At 31.8% G+C, this 23,895-nt stretch overlaps 1 protein-coding gene across 9 annotated transcripts in view; it reads right to left on the bottom strand.

The window, feature by feature from the left end:
- Positions 1–23,895, bottom strand: part of NBEA (neurobeachin) — an 829,579-nt gene that overhangs the window by 472,495 nt on the left and 333,189 nt on the right. For all 9 annotated transcript variants that reach the window (XM_056794740.1, XM_056794741.1, XM_056794743.1 and 6 more), the window contains one exon: positions 8,756–9,194. In XM_056794740.1, the coding sequence (XP_056650718.1) occupies positions 8,756–9,194 (439 nt within the window). The remainder of the gene's footprint in view (positions 1–8,755; positions 9,195–23,895) is intronic.

Here is a 23,895-nt window from a genome sequence, read left to right as displayed (position 1 = left end):
TTCTCTTCTCTTTAATTGAAGCAGCAATCAAGTTTTGTGGGATCCTGACAAGAGCTTCTTGTTATTTGACCCTTTCTTTATGGATATGTGTAGTATTCTTTTTTTTCTTTGACTTAGAAGTTCTTGATTTTGGCTCTGATGTTCCTAGGGATTTTCATATGAGCATTTCTTTTAGGATGCACTGGATAGAATCTTTCTATTAGCTCTTTGATTCTAAAATATATAGCAAGTGTTCATTTATAATCTCTTGAAATATGGAGTTCAAGGTAGAGGCAGAGAGGAAATGAGTTCCATGCAGTTCAATGGTTTTTAGATTATTTCCCAATGTCCTATACTTCATGCCAATAAAAAAACAAACCCTTACTTTACATCTTAAATAGATATTATATGTAGGTTCCAAGGCAGAAAAGCAGTAAGGGCTAGGAAATGGGGATTAAGTGATTTCCTCAGGGTTACATAGCTAGAATGTCTCTTGGGACCATATTTGAACCAAAGACCTCCAGTTTCCAGTCTTGGTTCTCTATCCACTGAGCCACAGAGCTGCCCCTGTGACATTCCTTTTTATTTAAAGTTTTAATTGAAACTTTTAAATTAATTAAGAATATTTTTCACGTGACATTCCTTTTTAATAATATATACCCTGCATTTTTTCTCTCTTTTCAATCTTTTATATTTTCTCTCAATTCTCAAAGAATTGAGAATTCTCAAATTCTCAAAGAATTATTTTCTGTTTACACCCTTCTAATTTTAAGTACTTTAATTTTTCTATAAAGTATGCCACTCTGATAGAAGGGATTAATTATCCATGCCATTTAAAAAAAATTCCCCAACTAGTTCATGTTATATGTCTTATTTCGTTTTCCTAGGGTCTTGCCTAGTCTTTATAATTAGGATGCTTATTTGCCAGAGGCTTTACTTTGATTTGTGTGGGATTTACTCTTTTCTTCTATGTTTATTACTTGAGCTTCATTCAGTCCAGGATATTTCTTCACTGAATTACACGTTTGTTTGTTTTTTTTTTTCTGTTTACTCATATTTCCAACCTCAGTTTCTGGATTGGGAGTTTCTACGTTGGCTAAATTCCACCTCCATAATTCCTGGTTATTGTGACTAGACCTGCTTGATTTCGAGTTCATTGTGTAAAAACAGAGGTTCTGCCTTCTTTATGAACTGCCAAGCCTTGTCTCCTGCTATCATTCAAGCCCAGGCTGGCTACATGATGGACTGAGCAAATGCTACCAATCTGCCAGGTCAAACTGGTAATCCTTCATGGATATTAAGTCTTAACTTGTTGTCTTTGGGGTAGGCAATACCTTACATAAGAGATGAGAAGTAATAAAAGCCATGAAAAGGTTTGAAGAGTCAAGGAATCCTGGCAAGCATGAGGAATTTGTCCAAAAAGATAATGAATCCTAGGTTCATAGAACAAATGATAGCAGACACTTTTGAAAGTATCAGAAGGAAAAGGTGGTAGAAGCAGTAATGGAGAGGGATAGATTCCTGTTTGTGATTAACTAAGGGGTTTTAGGTAAAGCAACTAGTAAAGTAAGAGATGCTCCTCAAGAGCTCCATAGGTAGTGGAGGAAGATGAGAATAGCACTGAAGCCATGCAGACCCAACTGGCCACTCTCCATAGGTACATGTGGCCTCTGGGTGTTTTTGTTTGGCCAATGGCTAGCAATCTTTATTCTGAAATGCACAACTTTTTACATAGCTCCTATAATGCACTATTTTCATTTGCTGTCACATCAAAGAGGCCGTTTCTACTGATTTCTGATAAACACTGCAGAGATGAGCGGTTGTCAGAGGTGTTAAAGAAATTACAACTAACCAAAGGTGACTTATGACAAGTTAATATATAATTTCTAGATGTAAAAATGAAATGTCTTATTTGAGAAGAACATTCTATCAAACAAATTATATCTTCCCACAAAGTACTTCTAAGTATTGCACCTCTTGAATGCTATGTATTCTGTATATCTTGAAACTATAAATGTATTTTAATTAAATTTTGTTGGTCTGGCCTTGTCTCATAGAGATAGATGAGGACCTTTATTCATCCCGCTAAATGCTATTGTACTAGGGACTGATTTGGCTGGCTCTTTAGTTGTGGTACTGGGCTGATTTGTATTTTGTCTTCTATCTACCCAATTTGTCCAGGCTTCTACAAGACTCTGGCTGGCTTTTTGGGATGATCCTAGACTGAAAGGAGGGGTTTGTTGCTTTTTTATTTATTATTATCATCATTTCTTCTGGTGCATAGTTAGAGCATTACTAGGGTGTCAATGGGGGAACTAGGCTCTGCTAGTTTTTAATATCCCTTGACCCATATTCTCACACCTTCTACTACTTTGGCACCTGTAGAAGTGCTTTCTTGTGTCTTATCACATAGGGCCATAAAGTGATAGTAGCATTGATTCCAGGAATAAGCAAAGGTTTATAGAATAGGTAGAGAAAGCAAAAAGTGAGGCTATCTACTAAGGAAGCTAAATATACTCAATTCTGGAACTGTTGTTCCATATTACCTATATTCTATATTATTTGCACCTGTCTGCGTATTTCAAGTCTTCAGCACAGATAAACTATATTGTCAGGTACTTAAAAACACTTGAGTGATGGCTTGATGCAGTATTAGTAATATCTGAAGGACCATGGAAATGAACAGCACTATGATGCTAGATATGGGAAAATGTCTTGATTTTCACAAAAGAAAAGAGAATAGAGTGGGCAAATTATATACCAGTGAACTTGAGGAATGCTGTGAACATAATTTTGGCAAAGTTTTTCATAAAGTACTTCATATTACATGGACTAGATAAGAAATTTAGATGGATTCACAATTTGCTGAATGGCAATACTCAAAGAGTAGGTGTTAATGTAGCAATGCCAAGATGGTAAGAGGTCTTGAGTAGAATACCTCATACATCTCTGCTTGGCCCTGGGATATTTACTATTTTTATCAATGACTTGGATATAGTCTTAAATGTCATGCTCTTCAAATATGCAGGTGACACAAAATTGGGAGTAATGACTAATACTAGATGATAGTTATGGTCCAAAAAGTTCTAAAGAAGATAGAGCCCTGGGCTAATTTTTATAACATAGAAGTCAACAAGGATAAATATAAAGTTTGGGCACAAATGATTACCAAAATAGTCACCTTCACAAGTACAAAAAATCAACTTCACAAGAACAAGGTGGGGACAGGAATAGCTAAATAGCTGTTGTTCTGAAAAAGGTCTATGAATTTTAAGTCATATCAGGTTTGATGAATAAGAAGTGTAATAGAGCAGAAAAAAACTAATGTGGTCTTAGGTTGCCTTAGAGATATATGGGGAAGTGATCATTCTATTGTGTTCTGTCCTTGTCAGATTTGTTTTGGCATATTGTTTTCAATGGAATATCGTGTTTGGGTCTGAGTGCCAAAATTTAAGAACACTTATAATCTGGAGAATGCCCAGAGAAAAGCAACAAAGATGGTGAAGGACCTGGAAAGTCCATATCATGTATTACTGGAAGGAACTGGGAATCTTTATCCTGGAAAGAAAAGACTCATAGCTACCTTCCAACAGTTGAAGGTCTGTCATGTGAAGGAAGAACTACAATTAATTTTTTTGCCCCTTAAAGAATGAACAATAAAAATGTATAGAAGCTGTAAATAAGTGATTTGGCTTTATAGTAAGAAAAACTCTCTTATAAATGTTAAAAAATGGAATGGGCTGCATAGAAAGGTAATGTCTGAAATGTCCTCTGTGGACATCTGAAAGCAGAAGCTGAATATTCATTTGTTATAATCATTTTAGGGATTCTTTTCATATATGTGTTGGAATAGTCGGCCCCTGAGTTACCCTCCAATCCTCAAGTTCTGTGATTTTGCTTCTGTTAACACAGATCAGAGAGTTACACACTATAGAATTATGTAAATTTTTACATTCAGGTTGACTAATAGAAGATACATTAATTCTATAAAATTTACATACCAATTTTCTAAATTACTATCTGAATTAGTATTAAATAAAACTTAGCTTATTGAAACAAAAGACACTGGTAGAAATAGTACTAGACAGAGTCAAAGAGATATGGGTTCTACTTCTGGTAGAGTCAATAGCTAACTGTATCACTTTTGATAAATCACAACCTCTGGGTCTAAGTTTTCTCATCTGTAAAATAAAAATGTGCCAGGTACATACTATATTCAGCTTCCAGTATACCATTATAAAAGTGGATAAGAATATATTTTATCTTAAATGATAGAGACAGTTCCCACTTTTCACCACATTCAAGATTTCACTCAAGTACTATTTAGTGCTACTTTTAGCTATTCAAGGATGATGTCCACAACAGTTCAATTGAAATCACTATCAAACATGCACTTAGGATTTAGCAACTAACTTTAAAAGACAGTATCTAGCAATAGAGTGCATCAAAGGACAAGAGCTTCTTTACTGATATATATCACAGAATGCAATATAATAGTAGTAGTAATAATAATTTAATCCATTAATGTTCTATCCTAATATATTTGAAAGACAGAAAATATTTTTTAGAATGCTGTATATTTTATAGTTTTTTTTAGTTTTCAAATAAGATTAATACTTTCCTAGCCAATCATACAGTTAAAAGATCTCAGAGTGAAAGGAGTACATCATATCTATCTTATTCTAGTATCAGTATTAATTTCTATTCCAAGCACCAAATTAAAGCAAAATAACAGAAAAGGTGATAAAATGGAAAAATACCATGATATCTTAAATATCAGACCTAAAGATAAGAATTTTTATTTGTAGCTAATTTATATAAGAAATGGAGTATGGAAGCAGTAGAGTTAAAACAAAAAACAATGAACATAATAAATTAGTTTACCAGTGAATATACAGAAACCTCAGGGTTTTTTAACAAACAAGAATGCTATTAATAAAGATAATTACTAGCAGTGATGGTAGAATGATGTTTTAAACTTAATATTTTAAAAACAAAAGAAACATAAAACTTTATTAACCAAAGGAACTACACGTAAAATATCTTTCTAGAACTAATATTTTTAGATTCTACTATGGAGACAGATGGAGGGAAAAGTAATAAACTTTCTGTGGTAGGGCATTTCTTTCTTACCATGTTAGCAAATAGACTACACATAAGATTTTTTTTCACATTTTTTGCCTTTAGGCCCAAACCTGAAAAGAACCCCAAGAAGAGCAACGACGACAACAAAAAGTGTGTGTATGGTCTCAAAAGATGAGTCATCTAAATAGCAGTCCATGAAATCTTTTTTTGCTAACATTTTAGCATTCAATTCCAAATAAAATTTTAGTTTAAAAGATAGGGATATATTCCAAAAATAATGATTTTGGGAAACCATATACTGTCAGTATCATTTTACATATATTGATAGTTAGTGCTAGTAAACACAAAAACAATTGCCCAATTGTAATATCTTTTATGTATATAAACCATGGAAATGATATGAGAGTGAAATAAAATTTTATAGATGATGAAATTGTCTTCAATCTAAATATAATATTGTAATTTGATATAATAAACCTTTTAGGAAACCTGTCCATTCACATAAATATACATTTTATTAAAATTTGACAGCTTAAGAAATGAATTTATACATACAAATTGAGTTAATTTTAGATGACATTAGTACTTTCAGTCTTTCATTTAATAAACTTTTATGTCACATCAGTTAATTATCAACATATTTAAAAATACACAAATTTGATGCAACAATTCAAGACAAATAAAGATATATGTCATTATGAAAATTTCTTGACATATGACTTCTAAGAATATGAAAATGAAATCATTTGAAAAGGACTGAATAAAACAGCCATCTTTTACAAATTTTGAAACACTGGAAAAAATAAACATTACGTTTTGAAAACATTCTGGGAAGAGACCAAATAACTTTTCTTCATTCTAGTTAAGAGAAGACATATAGCTATCTTCCAGAAGTTGAAGGGGCATCAAGTGGAGGAAGAATTACACTTTTTTTGTTTTGCCCCAGAAAGCATAACCAGTAACCAAAAAGATTAGTAATATGGAACAGGAAAACTTCTCAGTAGAACTAGAAAAATGCTATTTTAAAAATAGTAAAGCTCTGCATGATTTCTGTGGGGATTTAGAAATAAGATTTACCTACTTAGAATAGGTGAGTTATTTCATATATTTAAGTGAATATAAGAATGAAAAATGGATTATTAGCCGAGTCAGATCTAGGATAATTCTTTGTATCAAACTAGTACGATTCAGAATGTTGGTTCTAAAATCCATCATCTAGAATTGTACTTCCAAGAAATTCAATCTGATGTCAAAAGACATGTCATAACTTAGATTTCAGACTCTAGTGTCTCAAATCTGTTTATATAGTTCATAATGTAATTACAGCTACCTTAAGACAGATGAGGCAGAAGGCAGCAATATACTGAAATCTAATTGAAAAATGCAGTTGTCCAGAAGCACTTGTGGGGAAGAGGTCTCTGAAAAGCTGCTCAGAGCTTCAGAGTTTGAAGTGAAATTTTTGATGTTGTCACTCTCAATCTATTGAATGGCTGACAGACAATCAAACCCGTCTGGCTGGCTGGCAGCTCATTTTGCTGGCAGGTGGCAAACAATTAGACACACCAATTTGTGCCTCCTGATGACATTAAAGCATGAAACTAAGTTGTATGCAGGGCCTAGTGATTTGTGTGAAAGCATTTCAAAAATAATACTCTTTGCCGTGGCAACTCATTTCAGACTGCCACCTCCCATTATGGCTTTGAGCAGTGAAGACGACAGACTTGAGTTACGTGCAGAGCAAGGCCGCTTCTGTTCAATCCCTCATCAGCGCCCCCCGAGACCTCAATCCCCTCCTTTCATCAATATCACCTCATCATTTACATTTGATAGTACTTCAGCTTCTGCATATATTAACTATACAGGAGTAGCTTTTCCTAATATGACTTAGAAAATGCTTTGTGCTCTGCTACCTCACTGCTACTTGTACAATTTAGAAAATAGATGTATTCCCCATATTTTCTAGGTTTTACTTAGAACAAAATAAAAGTTTTATGATTTTTGAAGCACAATGATGTTAAAAATTTAGAGATGTTGCTGGGAATATGGTTTTGTTAAATTTTAACCTTTAGTCAAGCTGTAATCCACATTATATAGCAAATCTGAAACATATTCCTGCTTATTCTATATATGATTTGGTTTTTCTTAAGAGAATCTCAATAACTCTTCACAAAATAAATTGTTACATAAAACTTTGGTGAAAGTAGATTAACAAGAGTTTTTACATATTTGAATGGAAAAACGTGTCACAGAACATTCTGAAAAGATATCATTGATTTATTATGCTACATGGTTTAAAGCACATTTTTAAAAACTGCATATCTGGATGCATTAAAATAGCATCATTACAAACTTGATTAATTAACTTTTAACTAGCGCAAATCCTCTCAAAATTCTTAAAATTTTCATAAGTATAGTTATTTTGTTTTTTTCACTAGTGATGACATTATTTTCAACATAAATATAAAAACAAAATACACCCTGCCCCCAAAAGTTAACAAGACAGAATTTCCTTGACATAAAATTCTTTAAAATATATGAAAATATGATATACTCCCTATCCTTAAGAACTATTCATCAAAATTATTATGGTTCTAACTATGCATACTCATACATAAAATTTTAGAAAAATTAACAAAATATGTCTCTCAAATCATGAAAAATCAGTTGATAATCATCAGAAAGGTATAATTTCCTATCAAATTTAGAAGAGAATTAAATTCCTTTAAGTTTGTAAATTCATTTGAAATAAGATTTATTGCAGTACAGTGATGATTTTGGATTGCACCTCAGTTTTCAAGTGATCCTTTTAATTCTTGGATCATTCTTTTTTTTTCCTCACCAAAAGAAATAAACCAACTCCCCTTTTAAACTAGTCACTTCCATACACATATTTCTTTGGATAAGAAGTACATTCAAGCTTCAATTATAATGATTTGATTCATGAGTCAATCTAATATTCTTTATTACTTTAGCATTTTAGATTTGTACATTCATCTTAGAATTTGGTATGAAGTATTTAAAAATATAACTTAAAAAAAGGTTTCCTCTTTAATATATCATCTTAGATTATTGAAATGGAAAGTTTACTCCTGCTCAAAATTCTTTTATTTAATTTTCCTACACTAATATTATCTTTTATGTTCCTAGGCTTTAGAAAAAAGATGTATTTTTTGCTTCTGAATTAAATGAAAATAGCAGAAAACATTTTTGAATCATTTTAATACATTGTCAGCTTAGAATTTTCTAATATAACCGGGACTACTATTTTCACAGAATCTATCAATTTTAGAAATAAGAATATATATCACCTTGTCCATTTTACAGGTGAGGAAGCAGGAGTCTGGAGATATTGTCTAAGGAATAGTACTAGTTTGTAATACTCTGGATTAAAATTCAAGTCTCCTGCCTAATTCAATATATTTTCCTGGTGTGATATTGCCTCCTACTTTTAAAGAATATTATAAGTAAATATTTATTAAATTAAAAATTGCTTTCTATGAAACTTCCTAATATTAATTTGGTTGTTCTTTCAACTTGATGGTCTGAATTTAATTATAGCACATTGATCAAAACACTAGATTCAATTTCTAACTAATTAATACTTAAATATCACTTCAAATATTTTTGAAGTATCATGATCTAATTATATATGTTTACCTATAAAGATATAAGTAATAAGATAAGTACATACCTGTCAAAGGAATGAAACTGCATAGGAAGAATAGTGTGGGCTTCTCTCTTCAATGCAGGATCTGGGTAAGGGATAGGTTCAGGACCACATTCTGGAATTTCAACTGGGGCAGCCACCAGGCTCTTTAGTATTTCCTTGACATTAATGCCTTTGGTTTGGCTGATGCTAGATATAGATGGTGCAGGCTTGAGCATTTCATTAGGGTTCTCCGTTAAGCTTTCTTGTGATTTTTTCACTTCAGAAGACAAAGTTGACAATAATTCACTCATGGCATCAGGACCTGCACTAGTCTCTAGTTCTGCTCCATTCAAGATGCTAGGTATCTGTTCCTCTCCAATTCCAGAATCTGTATGAGGAATTGAACTTTCCAGTTGAATCTCTTCCCCAGGTGTTGGTGTTTCTTTCTCTTTCATGTTATCCTGAAAAGCAGCTGGAGTTTCTGTATTCAAAAAAGTGAATAAAACATATTTAACTAATTATTAAACTACTGATTTATGTAGATTTGAGTATTTTAATATTTCAATTCATTAGAATGAAGAATATGCTGAAACCAGTTAAACATGACTCCTGAGAACTGACCATTAAATTTTCATTGTGAGTATTTTTACATCAGAAACCTGCAAACATTATAAATAAGAACATTATTTGTTTTATCTCAACTTAAGAAAGTGATGAAGAAAATGTTAATAATGTAGATGAAACTTAAAAGTGTATAGTGGGACTTTTTTTTTTGGTCAGAGCCACTTGTTAGCTATTTACCAGAACATCCACTGATTAGACTATAACAAAAAAAAATGAAGATTTTAAGAATAAAAAATGTAACAAAGTAACAAATATAATTGCCTAAAAATTACTTCTTAATAAGATAGAGAAATATTATACATGGCAAATATCTAAATACAGAGGAAATATCCATTTAGCACATCAGCTAGACAAGAAAATTGATACTTTAGAAAGCATCAGAAAATATCATTTATAATACTTTATTAGAGTAGCTCATTAGTAATTACTACATGAGTGTTTTCTTTGTTTTTTTTGGTTATTGTATTATCATAGTTACAACTGAATTCCTAAAAATTTCTAAAAGCCTATCAAGTTATGATAATTTCTTTAAAAATGAATCATGTGATATAAACAACCAAGACATTCTGAAGATATTAAAACTTATAAAGCAAGAAATTTACATTTATAAGTTTAAAATGTTGACATGAGTAACAAAATAGGTAGAATGAGAAATGTGAGCCAGGAATAAGAATATTTTTCCAAATTGTTATAAATAATGGAAATACATATAACAGTTAATTCTTAGGAAGTGGATGATAGAATTATAAGGAACCTTGGAGATCTAATTCAAACCCATAATTTAACATAGAAGGTAAATGAAAAATTTCTTTTTCTTTTTCTCCAAAGATGAAGCATTCTTAATATTGCCAATTTCTAACCCTCTGATCGTGTCCTTCCTCTTATCATAGCCAATTCTCTCTCAGAACTTGTCCTTTCAATATCCTTTCTATTTAACAAGAAGATTATTTTCTATAGACCTTAAACCTGACCAGTTCTCCTTCGTCCTTTAATTTAAAAAAAAATTGTTTAATTCTGTTAAACTTTTAAACTATCATCCACTCTCCTCTCTTTCTAGCTTTATTACATATTATTCTCCTTTACACATTGTGAAGATTAAATTTAACTCTCCCTTGATTGTGAAGATTAAATTGTAATCCCTGCCCATTTTTAGATTTAATCGCCAAAGGTGTAAACACCCCATTAACAAGCAAGTGGGGGAAGTCTGTAACCCACATGTATAATAGTGGGTGACAAATCAGAATTGACAGACTATCTCCTCGGCAGTCCTAAAGCAGGACTTCAACTGTGATTTGTAGATGTAGAATTAGGGGAAGCTCAGGAAGTAATGCAAGAAAAAGTGTCTTTAAAAGGGAGTGACAACTTCCCGAGTAGAGTTCTACTGACAGTTCTTCATTCTTTGGAGTGGAAGCTGGTGGAGAATCTGCTTACTGGACCCAAGACCCTGTTCCTGGTGAGGCTGTTCTAAAATATCTTCCTTTCTATTGATATGTGGTGAGTAAAAAACTGACTCAACTTCTGGATTTTCTGAAAAACAAAAACAAAAACAAACAAACAAAAAACTAGCCTCAGGAGGAATTTACCTCTTGAGAGAGACTTCCCCAGGTCCTTGGCTTTGCTGAGGCCTAAGGACTAACTTTCTCTGCCTGGGTTGAGCCAGGAGCTGGGAGTAAATCACTTAGTGCTTAGGCTAGATATCTTACCCTATCCTCTCTCTGATTTTCTTACTTCACTCTTTCTATATTTTGCAATTATATTGTAAATAAATCTCTTTGAAATTAATATAAATTCCTGGCAACCCTATTTTAAAAATAATCCAGTCCAACCTTTTATAATAAACAACTCCTTTTTCCCATTACAACATTCAACATTCTAACCAAACTGTTCAATTTGATGTTTCCAGAAAGCATTACTTCATTTCCTACCTTCATGCCTTCTTAAAGGTTAGCTCCATTCCTGAAATGTTCCCTCTTTTTGCCTCTACCACTCAGAATCCTTAACTTACTTTTAGGGTCATCTCAAGAACCATCTCCTATAAGAAACATTTCCTGAACCCCTTAGTGCTTTCTTCTACTTCAAATTATTATGTTTATATTTAGCTATTTACATATTATTGTTATTTCTCCTGTTGTTTTTCATTTTATCTTATTATCTCCAGTGACAAGCATAGTGCCTTGAACATAGAAGGTACTTAGAAGATACCTTTTAAGAGTGGATTAAATTCTTTGGACCAACTATAAGAATTGATAGATAGAAGATGTGCATAATGTATACATAATTTGAACAGATTTCAGCAAAGCTTTTTTTTTGAAATTACTTAATATTGCTCTTGTACATAAGATAGACATGGATTAGATAATAAAAATAAAACTGGTTGGACAATCAAATTCTTAAAGAAATTGATAATGAAAGGGTGTCTAGTGGAGTGCCCTAGGGACCTGTGGTTAGTTCTGCACTATTTAAATATTTCTATCAACAACTTGGAAAAAAGATATAGATAGTATTTTCACATTTAGGAAGCCCCAGGCTTTTTCCTTAATCCCTTTCTCTTTTCAGGCTATACTAACTTGGTGATAGCAAAGTTTCAATTGACACTTCCATTCAAATAATTCCAAGAGGAATATTCAGCCAGTCTCAAGGTTGAGTTATAGGGTGTATTTCCAACATCTTATTTGACATCAAAACTGTCTATCCTGTAGATATCTCAAACCCAACATGTCCTAAATAGAAATCTTCCCCCCCCCAACCCTCCCTGCTTCTGAAAGTCTTTATTACTCTCTAGGAGGCCACCATTCTCCTATTTACTTAAGTTCATAAATTTAGTGTCATTGTCCACTTCTAGCTATCACACATATACATTCCATTGACAAATCTTGCCATTTATAATTTTACAACATTTCTAATATATTCCCCTTCTCTCCATTCATCTAATTAGTCTACAGGACTTCATCATCACTTACCTGGACTATTGTAAAAGATTTCTAATTATTCTCCTTGCCAGTCTAATCTATCTTACACTAAGCTGCTAACATGATTTTTCTAAAGCAAAGATTTGTCCATGTCACTGCTCTGCACAAATAAAAGCTTCTTTTTGACATTAAAACTCTTCAGAAATTGAGCCTACCTTTCCAGTCTTCTTACAACTCACACATTTCAACATACCTACAATCCAGCTAGACTACTTATGTTTCCTTGAATATGACACCCCATCTCTCATCTATGCACATTTGCTCTGGCTGTCACCTGCAATCTTTTGCCTCCTCATTTCTGTCTCTAAGTTTTCCTGGTTTCCTTCAAAACTTAGCTCAAAATCCACCATTTTCAGAATATCTTTCCTTGTCTCCTTCCCTACTCCTTCTACTGCTAATGCCAGATTACCTCTATACATTCTGCATTTATAGCACAGTGAATGACATATATAAAAGGCCCTTAATACGTACTTGCTTATTGATAGGTCAAGTGATGTCATAAGGCTGGGAGTGATAGTCATTCTTAATGACAGAGTCAATATCCCAAAGGATCTTAAACAGGTTAAGGTTACTCTAATAAGATGAAATTCAAAAGGACAAAATGAAAAGTTTTGAAATTAGGTATAAAAAATCAAGTTCACCAGATAAAATGGATGAGATACAAATAAACAGTTATAAAGATCTAGGGGTTTTAATGGAGTAAAAGGTCAAAACAAGTCAGCACTATGATTTAGAAGTCAAAGAAAAAAGCTAATGCCACCTTGGCCTGAATTAAGAGAAACATAGCTTCCAAAAATAGGGAGATAATTGTCCTATTCTGTCCTCATTTGACATTATTTGCAATACAGTATTCAGACTGGAGTATTAGTCATGATTTTAAAAAGACACTGATAAGTTATATAATATCTAGAGAATGATAACTAGGATAGCTAGGCCTTTAATTTGTGACATGATGATTAGCTGAAGCAATTAGATATAATTAGCCTGGGAAAAAAGAAGACAGGCAGGGGGAATTTAGGAAGGAAAACAGGGGAAAGATACAACATAATAGTTGTCTTCAAGCATTTGAAGGGCTGTTATGAGAGGAGGAATTATATTTGTTTTGATTGGCCTAGGAAAATGAGAAACAATAGATGGAAGCAAATAAAAATGTCAAGCCATAAAGGATTAATTAAGTGTCTACTGTTTGCTAATCAATATGCCAATAGGCTGTTTCATATTACTAAGGCCATAAAAATTGACATGAAAAATTAGGATTTCAAGATTTATAAGAATTATGAAAAATAAAATTAAAGAACTACTCATCTTTCTTATAGATTTATCTGCTTATGTTTAAGGCCTTTAACCAAGTTTTCTTCTGAAATTTTTAGTATTTAAGCCTTTTTCTTTAATTTTCTGTTATTGCTCACTTTCTGAATCCTTCTTTGATTGTAGTTTCCCAGGAAACTGGCTCTCAGAAGTGTCTCAACCTACTCCTTTATGGGCCAATTCACAGTTCACTTGTCTCAGTCTCTTCTCCAAGTGACTTCTGGATGAAAAGAACTGCTTCCAACTGGATGCTAAGTTCTTTACCTCACTCTTATTGAAGTGATACATAGTCCCATTCAAGAACACTGTTCCTGTTACCCTAAATTCTCTGCCCAAACTCTGTTGTGGCTCAGAATTCTATTGCTCCTCAATGCCTTTACACTTAATGCTTCTGAAGCCTAAATGATTTTTGCCATCTGGATCACTAAGTTACTGTGGATAGGGGGAGAAAGGCACTAGGAATAAACCTTCTATGATAGTACAGCAATTTTTTACAGTGTTTGGATTCTTGGTATCCTGGACTGGAGAAACAGCTGGTGCAAAATTCTTACTATAAAAAAGTGTGAAAGGTTATGAGGACTGGAGAAAACATTTAGATCTCCATATTGTTAGTCATGTGACAGGCATTTGCAGTGGCTTCCTGATTAGTCTTCCTGTTTTTGATCTTTCCTCTCCCATCCATTATCAGACAGCTGCTTAAATATTCTCTTAAGGTATAAATTTGGCCATATAATTAGCCTCATCCTTGCCCTCCAAGTACTACCCCATCAAACTGGTCCTGCTCCCTTCCTTCCAAAGTTCTCTGGCCTGGCACCAGAAGTTCAGAAAACTGCCAGCCTGGTGCTACAGTGTTGATTTTTGTAGTTTGGGTCTCAGTTTGTAGTTTGATTTTTTCCAATATGTGTTGTATATATTCTGTATATAGCTAGATGTTTACATGTAATATCTTCCATTAAAATTTCAAATTTTTTGAGGATAGGGACTTTTCTCATTTGTTCTTGGTATCCCTACCAGTTAGCACAATGGCTGGCACACAGTAAATGTATAATGTTTATTGATTGATTCATTGATTGTAAATAAATTTGGGGAATACTGACATTTCACTGTATTTTTTCACCCAAGTATATACAGGATATATACACTTCCATTTGTTCAGTTCTTCCTTGATTTCTGTCAAAATTATTTGGATATTGTCTGTGTGTAGGAGATATGAGTTATGTCTTAGTAAGTTATTATATAAATATTTCGTAGATTTTGTTGTTCTTATAAAGGATTTTTTTCATCAGTTTCACTTCATTTTTTGGTAGCAGGTTTGGTAGTACAGAGGATAGAAGCCTGAACCTTTAATTAATAAGATCTAAGTTCAAACCTGCCCTTAGACACACAGTATTAATGCTTTGTGATCCAAGACAAGTAACTTAATTTGCCTCAGAATCCTCATCTGTAAAGTGAGGATAATAACACTTGGCTCCCAGTAAGAATCAAATTAAAAAAAAAAACCATTATAAAGCACTTTGCAAACCTTAAAGCACTATATAAATGCAAGCTATTATTACTATTATAAAGAAATATAAATGATTATTGCAGTTTTATCTTAAACTATTCTACTTTACTATTATTTATTAATAATATATAGATATCAATGTATAGATAGATTAATAATATATTATATCACATGTAATGTAATAAAAATTACATATGTATATAATACAATAAAATAAATAAAAATAAGCATTTGTCAATGCTTAATCTTATCATTTCTTTTTTCTTCCTTATTGCTATAGCTAAAACTTTGAAAACTATATAAAACATTATGGATCTAGTGATAGGTATTAAACTGTTCCCACCCTAATTTCATGGCCATGTCAAAATGTATTGGAAGTATCAGTGAATGCATTTTGATAGTAATTTAGATTTCCAAATTACAAACTTTGAGGCTTTAGGTGAGAATCAAGAAAAAGACTCATTTTGAGTATATGATACTAGCAAACAGGGAAAGAAAGAGAAATAAGAGGTAATGAGGATGGGAGAAAGAAGCAGCAATGCCAACACCATAATTTTGATTGCTGTCATGATCTCTGCTAAATTCTCTCCCTCTCTTCACTGAAGCAGAAAAGAGAATCCAGTATATCAGGGCATTTTAAGGAATAAATTAGGTAAACTTTGCAGAAAGTGATAAGGGCATTAATTATTTTTTAAAACCCTTACCCTTCCATCTTAGAATCAATACTGTGTATTGGATCTAAGGCAAAAGAGTGATAAGGGCTAGGCAATGGGGGTCAAGTGACTTGCCCAGGGTCGCACAGCTAGAAAGTGTCTGAGGCCAGATTTGGGCCCAGGACTTGCCATCTCTGGACCTGGCTCTCAATCCACTGAGCTACCCAGCTGCCCCCTGATTAATTTTTTTAAAAAAAGGTAAATTCAATGCTTAAATTCACTAATGACAACAATGTTTATGTGTAGCCAAAACAACAATTACAACAAAAACAAAATTCTAGTTTAAAAGGGATTAAATGAGTGACGTTAAATTTATTTTAATATATATTTAAAGCTATTTCTATTAGAATGCTTGATTTTATTTAGTTTCTAATTATATACTAATTTGTATAATTTTAATCCAAATCAATTCATATAATATAATCATTCATTAATTCATGCATTCATGAATGCAACAAATACTGAGAAACTTCTGTGAGGCACCAAATAGAATTTCTAACTAAAGGCTTAACATTTTAAATAGTATACGGATGCTAGAAAAGTAGTATTCTAAAGCAGATCTTAACCTGGGATCCCTGAACTTATTTTTAAAAAAATATCTTGAGATGAATTTCATTCCCAAACTTTCTTAATATCTTTTGATTATCAGTTGGGGGAATAGCTTATATTTTTATAAATTTGAAAAAGTTCTATATCCATCTTTAATCCCACCCCCCATTTTCTTCTTTTTTTTTAAATTTTGGCTACATTAGTATTATTTGCACAAATTCTTTTAAATTTAATATAATCAAAATTATCCATTTTACATTTCATAATACTTTCTATCCCGTTTGTTCATAAAGTCTTCTCTTAATTAATAAATCTAATAGGCAATATATTTCCTGTTAATGATATCTCCCTTTATGACTAGGTTAAGTATCCATTTTGTTCTTTTCTTGGTAAATGGTGTAAGAAACTGGTCTCTACCTAGTTTCTGGCAAATCGCTCTCCATTTTTCCCAATAATTTTTACCAAATAGTGAATTCTTATTCCAAAAGCTTGGATCTCTATTTCTGTCAAACACAGGGTTATTATAAACTCTTATTGCTGTTAGTTATATGTCTGTTCTATTTTACTGAACTACTTTGCCATTTTTTTTAGTGAATACTAGAAAGTTTTGATGATTTCTGCTTTATAATACAGTTCAAAATCTGGTAATGCTAGACCTCCTTTTTAAATTAATTATCTTGATATTCTTTACCACAGGAATTGTATAATTATTTTTCTAGTTTGATAAAATTTTTTTTGGTGATTTAATTGGAAAGGCATTGAACAAGTAGATTAGTTTAGGTAGGGGTATCATTTTAATTATATTAGTTCTGTCCACCAATGAACAATTAATATTTCTCTAATTATTTAAATCTGGTTTTATTTGTATAAAGAGTGTTTTATAATTATTTTCATGTGACTCCTGAGTTTTGTTTGGCAGGTATGCTATTAGGTATTTTATCCTATCTATGGTTTTTTTTAATGGGTTAATCCTTCACTATCTCTTCTGATAGGACTTTGAATGTGACATGCTGATGATTTATGTAGGCTTATTTTATATCCTGCTACTTTGCTAAAATTATTGATAGTTTCAACTAATTTTAAGTTGAATTTCTAGGTTTTTCTATACATTAAATCATATCTCAGTAACAAGTTAGTTTTATTACCTCTTTGACCATTCTGTTTGCACCTGATTTTTATTCAATTTGATATTTATTTTAATATAATTATTTTCCTTTATAATTCTCTGTATTTTATGTACTTAAAAATGTTACCTGGAGAAGGATTTCAAAGGCTTCACAATACTGAGAAGGGATACATAACACAAAAAAGGTCAAGAACTCCATATATAAAGGAATATAAGAAGCCTTTAGTGATGGCCACAAGAGGATTTAAAAAAAAAATCTTATCAGCCATAACTATTAAAAATCTTTAATTTTTATGGATATTCTAGATTTGTGTCATATTATGATACTATGATAATGTCATGAGAAAATAGTCTCTATAGTATTCAAATCAAGAAAAAGCAGCTTATATATCATACTAGTGTCCTTTGATTCCCTACATGAGCTTTCTTCTCACAAATCCAAGGTGTTTGCATTACTCAAATGGCAAAAATGTTTGGGAGTGTCCCGCAAGTTAGAAATCCTGATAGATGGCTATTTATCAGCTTTCTACATGCACTAAATCTTCTCTGTCTCCTTAACATCATTCATAAAAGATATGGAGAGGTGAGGAATGTACAACTATCAGTACTTAAAAGAAACCCCAGTTATTATTAAGAATTCATGATATAGCATTTGGCCCCTTTTACAAGAAATACACATCAATTAAAAATAATTTTATCAAAAATTCCAAAATCATAAACTATATATCATAAATATAAATAAGAATAGATTGAATCTTGATATGCAAAATGTAATAAGGATATCTTTTCAAGAAAGTATATACTGCCTAGTAAGATAAAAAAGACAATGAAATTAAAATTTATCTAAGACTTCAAATCAACTTTTTGACAACTTCCAAGTATAATACTACTAGGTGTAAGATTTCATTTAATCAATTTTATTTATATCTATGTCTTTTCTTTATTTTCCTTAACCTTTTTTTCTTACATATATATAAACTATAATGTTGAAAGTATTACAAGTACACAAATCAAGTCGGGTAAAATGAAGTATTTGTGTGTGTATGCACATATATGCACACACACGTGCACATGCACAAGCACATGCACATACACACACACACACACTTTAAAGAACTTCCCTTTAGTTACTAGAGAACATATGGTCCACACTAGCCTTTACTCTGAGTTTGGCTGATTTATGACTTAGTTTAGAGACTTAGCTTTACGTTAGCAGGATATCTAAGCATCTGTGATTATTTATTGTATGTTTTTAAAGTTAAGAGAACATCAAGAAACATGTGACTAGAGTGAACAGAATTTAAAGTTATATTGAACAAATTCAGGGAACTGGTTAGCCATAACAAAATATTTAATACTTTTCTATTGGGAAAAGGTTTTTTTGAAGGGCAAAGATGATATTTTTTACTTCATTATATGGTCACTAAAGTACAGCTGACCATCAAGGAAATTATAAAATCTAATATATATTCTGTATTCATATATTCTAACCCTTCAATTCTAGTTTCTTCACTTTGTTAATTATTTCATATTTACCCTATATATTGCTTATATTTACATATATTGTTGTTTCCCCATTAGATTGTGAGCTCTATATGGGCAGGGTCTATCCTAAGCCTCTTTTTGTATCCCCAGTGTTTAATACAGTGCTTGAGACATAACAGACTTTTACTAATTGATTACTGATTAATATCTATAAATGTAATATCTTATAAGTAAAATTTATAATAAAGCCATTTTACTAATAAATAAAAAACAAATTCTAAATTAGAAATGTCACTGCAAATATATTTTCAAAATATATGCTTACATAAATATTAAAAATATTAATTTAGCCTGTTTTAAATTAACAAAATATCAAGTCAAGCAAATAATAGTATTTTAATGAAATGAATTAATATTAAAACATATTTGTAGAAATATTTAATTAGAATAATCAATGAAATATTTTAGAATATAAACAGCAACCAAATTTTTAAAAATAATTTTTAATTCTATATTAATATGTTACTTTTATTAGTGTTTTTATTGGATTTGGAAATTAGTATTAAAGGATGTGCTTCCAATTTTGCTGTCAATTAAAAAAACTGTTTCCTTAACCTTTCTATATTTCATACTGCTCATTGATTATATTTGAGAACCATGAGTGTTTAACTCAATTCATTTAAATGGGAAGTTAAGCATGAACAGCAGCAAAAGTATAATCGATCACATCTGTGCACGTTATAATAATGACATTAGGCTTGTAAATTTTCAACAATTCTCATCAGTTTCTGTTGCAATAGGCCATGTCAGTATACAAAACAGGAACATTACTAGCCTGAGTGATCTTAACCTTGTCAGAAACAGGCAGTTGGATGCCAGATGCTTTATTTTCTTACTGGTTTTCATTGAATCTAATGAGTTTGTCTATTACTTTGGGGGGAAAATATGAGCTTAAATTCAGTAAATGACATGGTGTCTACATGGTGACCTCATCTGTCACATTTCTTCCTAAAAATATCTTGTTTTACTGGGATTTATGAAGTGTTCTTCAATATTTATTACTTATTAAGTTACTCAAATAGCTGTTTTTAAAATGTCTACACAAGGAATAATAGGAAATAAAAATCATGCAACTTTTAAAATTATTCTTGCTTATCTTTATTTGATTGAAATATTTTTAAAAGATTTATATCAATTTAGTTTTCCAAATAAATTAATAAAACAAAAAATTAATAGGAAAGTAAAAATAAATTAATGCATCATAATTGAAGTGCTCCCTCCACATCCAACCCTAGGATTTCTAATCATCATTGAAATCAAGTCTATTCTAAGAAAAAACTTTGAAAATATTATTTAAAAATCAATGTTATTTTCTTCTGGATTTTTAAAATGTATCTATATGGAATATAACAAAATATGCTGGGCAATAATTTAAACAAGTAATTATATATATAAAAAATAACAAAATGAAAATTTAGGAAAATGTTATTGAGGAAAAACAAATCAGACATTTACAAATGCTAGTTTAAACTCAGGCTTTTAAAAATCTTCCCTAACGTATTTCTCAGAGGCTTAAAACTAATTTTTTTTCTATATTAGAATGTTAACTCCTAAAAGACAGAAGCTATATTTTTGCTCCTGAAAGTGCTAATTAAATTCTTGTTGACTCTAGTTCTGCCCAAAATCATATTTAGATAGGGGCTCAAATGGGACTTTATTTCTCTGCTTGACTGTAAGTTTCAAGCAATGTAGTTATACTGGATTAAACAGAAAGACAGGTAAACTACCAAGGGCGCTTAATTTGTTTTTCAAAACACTTGTCTAATATGAGTGAAATTTCTTTAAGCTTCACCTTAACTTCTACACTGAATAAGCTATTTGTTTGGGGGAAAACAGAGGCAGAAGCTATATTTTCCAATCTTCTCTTCTAAGGCCACATGACAACAAAAATTCTTCATTAAACACAATTAACCTTTTATATATCCAGAGCCTCCACTAATTTAGGTTTCTTTAGAGATTCATATCTTTGTATTTACCTCTAGGAGAAAAGACCCAAATTACAAGTGAAGATCATTATCATTTGAAAGCTATTTCCCTTAGTTCCTAGAATAATCTTAGAGTACCTACACAAACCAAAATGTCTTCTAGTCTCCTAAATTTTAATATCCAAGGAAAAAGGAAGGGAAAATTTCAATGACTAACTTGCCCTTAGACCCCTCAATTAGAGAATTACCATAGCAACACAGAGTCTGCATTATGTACAATTAAATTTTTAACATTATGGAATAATTTTTTAAAGAATATTGTAGCAATCTTGTTTTTTTTTTAAATAGAAAAACATCATTCTGATTATTTTTGTGGCATAAAATCCTTTCCAGCCCCAATGAATTTTACAACCTTACTAATGTGCATGGCTATAAATCAAAGGAAAAAAAAAACACTCTACTTAATATGTTCAGTATTTTGAGAGATGCAAAAAAACCCAACTAGATACAGTTTATACTCTCAAATTGTTTAAAATCTAAACTTTAAACAAAAACTCTAAAATATCAAAAAGTAATCAAGAAGCTCTTTGTAAGCAAATAAGTGCTATTTATTGATATGAGAGATTATTTCTGGTCTTATTTCTGGTCTTAAGGGAAAGTTGTTTGCTTGGATGAGGTAGAAATTGAGTGATATTCTTAAGAACTACTTGGATTTTGACAGGTGGAGATTCAACTAGATTCAACAAGTATTTTATTAAAAGCTTATTTTATAGAAGATCTCTCTGTTAGGAATTGAGGTTATGAATGTTAAAAAAAAAAAAAATTAGTCCCTGATGTCATGTAGCTGAAACCCAATGAACAGTAAGACAAATGAATAACTTTAATATGAATTAGAAGATGAATAAGTATATAGATAATTCAGAGCATCATAAGAAAGTCAATTAGGGGTTACTTAAAGTGGAGAGGGATCAAGGAATACTCTAAGAAGAGGAAGGAAGGAAGGAAGGAAGGAAGGAAGGAAGGAAGGAAGGAAGGAAGGAAGGAAGGAAGGAAGGAAGGAAGGAAGGAAGGAAGGAAGGAAGGAAGGAAGGAAGGAAGGAAGGAGGAAGGAAGGAAGGAAGGAAGGAAGGAAGGAAGGAAGGAAGGAAGGAAGGAAGGAAGGAAGGAAGGAAGGAAGGAAGGAAGGAAGGAAGGAAGGAAGGAAGGAAGGAAGGAAGGAAGGAAGGAAGGAAGGAAGGAAGGAAGGAAGGAAGGAAGGAAGGAAGGAAGGAAGGAAGGAAGGAAGGAAGGAAAAGGAAGGAAGGAAGGAAGGAAGGAAGGAAGGAAGGAAGGAAGGAAGGAAGGAAGGAAGGAAGGAAGAAAGAGGAGTCTAGATCATGCTTAGACAGAAGGAGAAAAGGGCTAGGAAAGGAAGATATTACAAAGAGTTGTTATATGGAGCAATGGCTTATATGGTTAAGAACCAGAAGAGGATAATGATAGCCACACATGCTTATATGGAGCTGAAGGTTTGTGAAGGAAAAGGAAAGGAAGGGAGGAGTATGGTAAGAATTATATCCATTTAATAAATGAGGAAATGGGTTCAGAGGAGAAAAAAAGATTTTATTTTGGCCATTACTTTTTAAAGTTAGGAGCAGTAACCCAAGATTTCTGAGTTAAAAATTTTCTACTGCATCTTGCTAACAGTGGTCAGGTTTGGAAAGAATAAGGGGCAATTTTTAGTAAAGTAGAAAGTTAAAATAAATCCACATAAGTCATCAGCATTTTTACATATTATTAAAAAAGTCCTGCAAGAAGAGAAATATCCCATTTACAATAATCACAAATAAAATGAAATACCTGGAAATATGCCTGCAAAAACAAACCCAGGAACCATACAAACATAATCATGAAATACTTTTTAAACAAAGTCAGATCTAAAAAATTAGAGAAATATTAAATTTTCATGGTTGGACTGAGCTAATATAATTAAAATGACAATGCTACATAAAAGAAATTACTTAATACCATTCCAATAAAACTACCAAAATTATTTTATTGAGCTAGAAAAAATAATAACAAAATTCTTTTGTATCAAAAGAATTAATTAAAAAATGTAAAAGAAGAAAATGTAGCAGTATTGGATTTTTAAAACACATTAAAAAGCAGTAATTATCAAAACGATCTGGTACTGGCTAAGAAATAAAAAGGAAGATCAATGGAACAGAAAAGACATAATATAAACAGTAATAAGAGATTATAGAGACATTGTATTTGACAAAATATAGATGCAGGCTATTGTGTTAAGAATTCATTATTTAGAAAAAATTGCTGGGACAACTGGAAAGTAGATTAGCAGAAACTAGGTATATACTATGAGATAATTAAGAAAGTTGTCTAATTAAGGATAAAAATGTAGTCAGATATAGGTTGTATCCAATAAGCTGAGATTTCTGGAGGGTACTTTAAGATTTCTATGGAATGTTTTAGATGTCAGAGGGACAGAATTCCCAGAAGTGTTTTAGGTGAGGAATTGGAATATAACGGACACAATTTTGGGTTTGAAGCTCGAGTGGTTGTTGGTTGGCATTTTCCTCTCTGTATTCCTGGAGGATTGTGGATATAGCTGGTTAGGAATAATATCTGGTGGTTGAAAATTACTGAAGAAGATTCAAGGCAGAGTGAGTAAGACTGACTGCTTCCCTTATTCTATTCAGCAGGGGGCAGAAAAGGACAACTCAAGTCTGTGACCTTTCAGTGACTGATTTTCCTGACACAGACAGAGTTTTGGAGACAGAGAGACAGAGAAATCTTAACTGAACTTTGAAAATATAATGATTTTATAATTAGCTTAGAGTATATAGATAGAAAATATACTTTAGATAGATTAAGGAGATTAGAGAAGGCTTGGTTTTCAGGCAGAAGTGACTCCTCACAGAG

Source organism: Monodelphis domestica, chromosome 4, assembly GCF_027887165.1.
Source record: "Monodelphis domestica isolate mMonDom1 chromosome 4, mMonDom1.pri, whole genome shotgun sequence".
Classification (NCBI taxonomy): domain Eukaryota; kingdom Metazoa; phylum Chordata; class Mammalia; order Didelphimorphia; family Didelphidae; genus Monodelphis; species Monodelphis domestica.
This window is presented reverse-complemented; position numbering and strand designations above follow the sequence as displayed.